Below are 7117 nucleotides of genomic sequence, written 5' to 3'. Positions count from 1 at the left end.
GCGAGCCGACTTCAAAAATAAGTGGCACAAGTCTTACGAAGGGAGGGCACGCCGCCAACAAAGTAGAGTGATTAACTATTAGCTATCAGATTATCTTCCCTCACAAAGGATATCCTGTCTGCTCTTGAGTATAGCGGGATCCTCGTACTTATTACTAGCACTGACTATCACAAAATAGGTGGCCTACTCGTCGTTATCGAGCACTCTGTGTCAGACTGTGCCATTTATTTCTGAAGTCGGCTTGGTGGGATTTTCAGCTCTCCGATACTACCCTACAGGTGCGTTGGTACTGGGGGCCCTTTGCGGATACGAGGCAATGTGCTGGTCCTTCAACTTCATTCATCGAGTCCTCGGGTCCTGCATGAAGCTCCATAGGGTATTGGCTTACCCCGAAGAAGATACACGAAATAACAGGGAGAAGTGTAAGCGATGCAGAAACTGAAACGATCGGACTTTGACGACATTGGTGTATCGACTTGGATGGCACTACCATACAAACCACTAATATACCTGCAGATGGCTATCTATCTATCTATCTAACCCCCCAGCTCAGGTCAACCTTCCCACATCAGTTCATTTACCACGGAAGCGGACCCTTCAGGGACGTGAAAGCACCATTCGGACCGTTTGGGTCAGTGCTGACGATCAACCTGCACGCCTCGAGTGCCCCCTCGGCCGGGTCGCCGCCATATTCGTGGAACCCGTTCAGGTTGGTGGACCGGAACTCCGGGTCGACCATGTTGACCTTGAAGCCTTGCTTGCCGAGCTGCACCGCGTACTGCGCGCCGAGCATGTTCAGCGCGGCCTTGGACGTGAAGTACGGTTTCGCGTCGTAGCCGTAAAAGGGGCGTGAAGAGTCCAGACAATACGTGATCGAGCCGAAGGTGGACGACATGAAGACGATCCGTGGGTGGGGGGAGTTCTTCATCAACGGGATGAAGGCCTCGGTCACGCACGCGGCGCTGATGGCGTTGGTCTCCATGACTCCGCGCAGGTCCTCACGAAGGCTTTTAGCGCCGGGCGTTGACATTATTCCGGCGTTGTTGAAGAGGACTGCCGACGATAATTAGCACGTCGTCAGGGAGTTTGGGGCTTTGACAGATGGCAATCTGGGAGCCACGCAGAGTGCGGATAAGGAAGAGCACTAATTACTCACCGTCAAGTCGACCATATTTCTCCTCGACATATTTCACAGCTCTCGCGATCGACTCGTCGCTGTTGACGTCCAGCTCAAGCGCTTCGACTGTGGTGTCGTTTGCGAAATTGGTGACAGCACTGGCGGCCTGCTTCCCCCGTTGAGCGTCCCTCGAGCAGAGAATGATGCGGTACCCGGGCTGCTCGGCGGCCAGCTTCTTGACACATTCGAATCCAATGCCCTGGTTTGCGCCCGTGATCAGGACGATGGTGTTGGATGAAGGCGACATTCTCGGCAGCAGGCAGTGAGGTAAACACAAGCAATGTATAACTGACTAATCAAGGGTATGGGCCCTTCTCTGGCGTTTAATGAAGACGGTATCCAAGTGCTCGATGTGAAGAAGATTGAGGACTTGAATCCACGAATATGTTCTCCGCGCAGCATCCTTTAATAGTCGTGAATCGGTCCCAGCGGACCCAGTGTGGCTTGCTGGATTTTTAAACAATGGAGCATCTACGAAGCCTGAAGCTGAATAGGCAGCATCCCTGACTTGGACGATTCTTGCCATGATGAAGCAATCTTCTCGTCTTGCAGGCAGTCATCAGCACCTGTGGCGAGAGAGGATGACCACAGCAATGTATTTCGAGATGGCGAGGCTCTGGACTTGGGCCCGAATCGGAGGACCAAGGCTGCAGCTAACGCCTAGTTCGACGAGCGGACCAATTATCATCAGTACCGGGAACGGGGCCTGGAACCCAGCGCTGACGAGCATTTTTGGTGCTCGGTGAAATTCGGTATACTTTTGAATGCCGGTCGTCTGATGGACGTGTTATCACGGCCTCCTGGGTACCTCGTATTTTGACTACTGCTGACAGATTTTTGCTCATGGGCGGGTGAAGGGCGTGAAGTGGGATTACAAAAGGTCAGTCGCACTCACCCCAAAAGGCTGCTTGACGTAGATGGTTCTGGAGAGGCAAACGGGTAGAATGGCTCGACCTCCGCCCTACGCCCTGCCGGGAACGCCGAGGACAACCCATCCGCAGTAGTGCCAACCACATAGGGTAAAAATTCGAGCAAACTATCAAGCCTAACTCCAACCACGTGTCCGGGAATGAGAGTCCTTCATGACCTGGAAGGTGTACAACAAACCTCCATTTCCGCCCCTTCTCTACTCCTGCAATCCGTCGGTCATGGTCGCGTCATTGATGGCAGTCCTTCCAGATAATCGCCAGCAAAGGGCGAGGAGGCAGGTGACTCGAGAGCACCAAAAGAGGCAGTGAGAAGCCCTCCAACACGAATTTTGTATTTTTTCTGTACCAACAGCAATCTCACAGAAGAACGTTCAATAGCAGAACCTTGAACACCCGCCGGTACGACCAGAAACTCCTGGCAATGCGCTTTCCAAAGTGAAGCCATCCCAGTAACACCCACTTGTTCTTTCCTTTCTTGTCGAAGAGATTAGGGTTCAAGTCACCAAACCAGCAGTCAAACTCTTCTTGAATATTAATCTCATCACCAATTGATTCTCCGAAATTGTCACTCGGTAGTAAGTGCTGGCTCAATGCATTGCTCAAGTCGCTATCGCAGGCTCCAAACAGCCAATTGACAGATTGTCTTTTCCCCAAGAACGGAAAATAGTGTTGGCCATCTTGCCGCGCTGCTCTGGAGGCGGCATACGAGGAACGATCATTGCTGCCTAATGAATTCCCATTCTCCCAGTATCCTTCTAGACGCTGTTGTGCGACAGTACTCGGTCGAAGTCCTTTGTCGTCATTTGAGCCACTGACACGAATTCCCTTGAGGAAGTCTCGATATGTTTCGAGGTCATGCATGCAGTCGGCCCAACTTTCCCCAAGTTCTGGGAATTCAGCGTCGAGGTCCGTCAGCATGTCGAATGATAAGTCGATGTATGCAATCATATTCTCCAAGTGATCTGGGATTCGGTGCCGCAAAATCTCCAGAAGGGCCTTGTTGCCATTTCGCCAAAGCCGCCCTGGCAAATCATGTTGGAGTGCTAAGTTTCGAAGAGCTGGGGAAGCCGAAGGATGCTGAGACGCCAGGAAAAATTCGCGGTGTTCGTGGAGTAGCGTTCGGTGCAGAGCTATAAGGGCCTGCCATTGTTCATCGGTTAATCTGTTAGAAACCTGGGCCTGCTGGGCACAGATCTCGACACATCTCTTTTCGACCATCACGAGTCCCGCATATATTCCTGCCATGTTGATCAGAATAAGTCCCCAATTTTGTTGATTAGAACGAACTACCTTTGACTTCCTTCACGAGTTGTTCTTGCGAGATCACACAAGTGTCTGGCTGCAGCAAAGGCGGCAAATCCATTCCATCAATTCCCGAACATGCTGGTGGCTCATAGTTTTGAGACTCTGAGGCTTTCTTTTGTTTCGCATCAATCCACATCCGTTCTAGACCTTTCCACACCGGATCGTCTGGGTCCATCTGATATCGTTCTAGTCGTTGTAAATTTTCCACTATAGGATCGTTTTCAGATGTAGAGGGACAGCTGTGTCGATCTTGCCTAGGATAGGTTCTGCATTCGCTTTCTGAAAGGCTGTCCCATGCCGGTGGATACTTTCTCTTGGCCAGGACAATTGGGACTTCTTCGAGGTTTCGACGAATGTCCCATACAGAAGTGCCGGGAGGTGGAGGTTTCAATGACCATGGTTTTCCAGCACGTTTCCTTTCACGGGCTGAATTTGCCGACTCCCGTAGAATTCTCTGCCTTACACTCCCAGAAGACTCTGGGGGGTCAGCGGACGATGCAGCACCTGAAGCTCGATTGCGGGAGGTTGCGTCCATGATTGATTTGGGTCCGTTGCCCATCAGAGAACTAGGTGTTTCTGAGAGTGGAAGGACATGGGAGGATAGACAGAGAAGATTTTCTGTTGAAAGGCGAATCTAGTGAATGCGCCGACTTATGCGAGAAAAAGAAGAAAAAGAAGGGAGGATCTGGAGAAATCTGAGAGTGTATCTTATGCAGTGTGAAGTGAGTTGTTAGGGGAGAAGCGACCAGGGACACGACGCCCGACGTAGTCCAGGATTCCATCATGCGGGGGATGATCTTTGACTTGACCGAAACGAGCAGATTTCTCAAAACAGTCAAGCGCGACGGGCGTGAGCCTCCAATCAAGTAGGTCTTCTCTTCGAAGGACGGAACATAAAACAGGGATGTTACACCCCTACCGCTTCTTCTCATTGCCAAATACTGAAATCACCCTCCGGCAAAGTCTCAACTCTGGCTGTTGAGACCTGGGTCAAGTTGATATCGGAATAATCTCTGGATTCAGTGGCTAGCGATCAGTTGAAAGGCTTGGCCTTGCAGAAGGGATCCAATCAATACTTTCTTTGGTCCACCCATCCGTGTTCGATGCAAGGTATCAGCTGTTTCTTCGCCCAGTTCATTCTATTCCCGTTTCTGTTGCGCTGGCGGTGTCCGCGTCATCATTATAATTTCGATCATATTTCGTGGCGAGATGTCCAGTGTGTCCTCGACTTTAGGCGAATGATGGTTGGATCTTTCCACAGTCTCTTTGTTTTAGGCGCTCAGGAAGATTCGTCTCATACCTGGAGAGATTAATGATACATGAGTATTGGTGTTGAGGAAACGACAGCGGGAGAGCAAAGATTTGCCTTACATGTCCTTTGTCCATTCACAAGCTAGAGACCTTGTCATTGCCGGGTCGATAATCTCTTCTATCCCGAAATAATTCGCTGTGCGGACTGGATTCATCAGGTTGAGGTACTCGGCTTCGAGTCGGTTGTAGACCTGTTTGTAATTGTCTCCAGCTCTTCGGAGCTCGGCTCGATGGTTGACTAGTTCATGTTAGTCGATTGGATCACTATAGACGGAGACAAAATTGCATGCCTTCAATCCCACCATCAAGCGGAAGTGAACCCCAATTCACGGATGGCCTCAAGTCTGTTAGTTGGGTCAATGCATGACGTTCTCACGATCTTACCATGCGACCCGGCAATTTGGATTCCGGTTGTCAACGAGAATCGCCCCTCCGATACCATAGCATCGCCGAATGATGATGGTATAGATAGGAATTGTAGTCGCAAAGTAGGCCTGGCGAGTGATAAATAAGCGAACATATGGGGGGGTGTCAAATAATGAACCTTGCACAGCTCCATTGCCCATTTCATACAAGCACTCCTCTCTGCAGCCGTGCCAATTGCAAACCTGGTATATTGTTAGACTATAAGATCCATGCGGCGAAAGATACGCTTTTTGGAGGAGGCCACTCGCCCTGGGATATCCAAAAGTTGTATCAAGGGTAGGCCCATCACATCACACAGTTTGATATGCTTCATTAGTTTTTGGCAGCCGGGAGTATCCATAGCTCCGGCATTAAATTGAGGATCACTGAGGATCGCAGTTAGTTTTTGTTCAAGTCATAGAGCAGTTTTCGTCCTTTGACGAAACGAAAACGGTTGTCAGTTAAGAACAAAAGAAAAACGTACTCTGCGAAAATGCCCACTGGCCGGCCACCTAAGCGGGCTAGGCCCACCACGACCGTCCTGCCCCATAGCCGACCGATTTCAAAGAACGATTCCCCGTCAACAAGGCGGTTGATGATCGATCTGACATCGTAGGAACGTTGGCGCCTTCTCGGTATGGCCTCCCTCAATTCAGGGCACATTCTGTTGGGCTCGTCCGCGGACGGCACGACAGGTGGTAACACCCCGCCGTGATTCGGAACATATTGCAAGAACTGAGCTATCTGATCATAGCATCCACGCTCGTCTGCCGCCAAGTTGTCGATGACTCCATTGCAGCAATGAATCTCCGCTCCGCCAAGTTCCTGCGGACTGGGAAGATATCAGACGTGAAACAGGGATCCCAAGCAGCGGGCAACAAAAGCAAACCTCAGATCTTCTTCGAACGTGGCTCCCTCGACCACCTTTGGTCCAGCATTGAAGAGTGACCCGATATCATTTGCCATGACGGAGAAGTGGCATCCGGCTGCTCGCGCGGCACCCAGGCCAACAGCCGGACCGACCACGGCAGCGCAATTCGGGATGCCCAAGTCCAATTGCCGCATCTGCATGTCTGTCAGAGAGGACTCAAAGCTCTGGATTCTGCACTACTTACCACCCACGGCAACAATTCCAGCTGCGGAATGTAAGACGCTTTCTGAACCCGGTAGGTCGTTATTGAGCCACCGCCTGCGGCATATCAACACTCGAGGACGTCCAACACATGAAGTCGCCCACTTACCTGAGGAGCCGTCAACCAATTTGATCATGGGAAGCCTCATGTGTACTGCAAGCTTTTCCATGTAAAGTGTCTTTGCCATGAGCGCTCCGTCTGCATGGCCTGCGCGAAGAGTGAAGTCGTCGGCCGTCAACAATACCCGTCGACCCCGAATGTTCCCAAAACCTGGCCAACTGTGAGTTGGCGTTTCCCAAACAAAACTCTTGTCCTACCTTGAACATTATTGCTGGGAACGAAGTCGGCAATGATCTCTCTTTCCGCCTCGACCACGTTATCCGACGAAGAATTGGCTTTGACCCATGTAGCTGTGCCAGCAGCACTCCCGACTTCTCGAAAACTTCCCGGGTCAAGAAGCATTTCGACCCTCTCCCTCACCCATAGCTTTCCTGCCTCTTTGTGACGAATGTAACCAGTGGTGTTGGTCTTCGGGGTTTGCGCGAGTTTCCGAACTTGATCCAGCTCCGCCATCACATCGGACCAGTCTGCCGGACCTTCGGATGATTTTGTCTTCTTCTGGCGGCGAGCGTTGGATTTTGCAGAGACCTGCTGCTGTATCTGCTCAAGTCGGGCACTTGCCTTCGTCTTGTCTTGGGCAGAATCGTCGATTGCCATGATGTGTTTCCTTGAGGTAGAAGTATTTGGTACAGTGTTAGGTTGGGCCTGGCATATATTGTGACGGTCTCGTCGTACGAAAACGCTTCCGGCTATCTGTTTGACGCCTAGGAATTCAACTGTTTCGGTGGGATTACCGG

The 7117-nt window shown here is 51.0% G+C and overlaps 3 protein-coding genes across 3 annotated transcripts; all 3 read right to left on the bottom strand.

The window, feature by feature from the left end:
- Positions 1–577: 577 nt before the first annotated feature.
- Positions 578–1424, bottom strand: Z520_03193 (uncharacterized protein; the record flags this gene model as incomplete). Its single annotated transcript, XM_016773706.1, has 2 exons — positions 578–1053; positions 1157–1424. 2 exons carry the CDS (start codon positions 1422–1424, stop codon positions 578–580), a joined length of 744 nt encoding a protein of 247 aa, XP_016635763.1.
- Positions 1425–2463: 1039 nt separating this feature from the next.
- On the bottom strand, positions 2464–3946 carry Z520_03192 (uncharacterized protein; the record flags this gene model as incomplete). The annotated part of the gene is made up of 2 exons (XM_016773705.1): positions 2464–3344; positions 3394–3946. 2 exons carry the CDS (start codon positions 3944–3946, stop codon positions 2464–2466), a joined length of 1434 nt encoding a protein of 477 aa, XP_016635762.1.
- Positions 3947–4778: 832 nt separating this feature from the next.
- Positions 4779–6977, bottom strand: Z520_03191 (uncharacterized protein; the record flags this gene model as incomplete). The annotated part of the gene is made up of 10 exons (XM_016773704.1): positions 4779–4960; positions 5001–5059; positions 5107–5216; positions 5267–5307; positions 5374–5513; positions 5612–5959; positions 6017–6192; positions 6243–6316; positions 6369–6530; positions 6578–6977. The coding sequence occupies 10 exons, from the start codon at positions 6975–6977 to the stop codon at positions 4779–4781; spliced, it is 1692 nt and encodes a 563-aa protein (XP_016635761.1).
- Positions 6978–7117: the final 140 nt, after the last annotated feature.

This window comes from Fonsecaea multimorphosa (assembly GCF_000836435.1).
Source record: "Fonsecaea multimorphosa CBS 102226 unplaced genomic scaffold supercont1.4, whole genome shotgun sequence".
NCBI classification, from domain to species: Eukaryota; Fungi; Ascomycota; class Eurotiomycetes; order Chaetothyriales; family Herpotrichiellaceae; genus Fonsecaea; species Fonsecaea multimorphosa.
The sequence above is the reverse complement of the archived record's forward strand: the minus strand, read 5'-3'. Positions and strand labels throughout refer to the sequence as shown.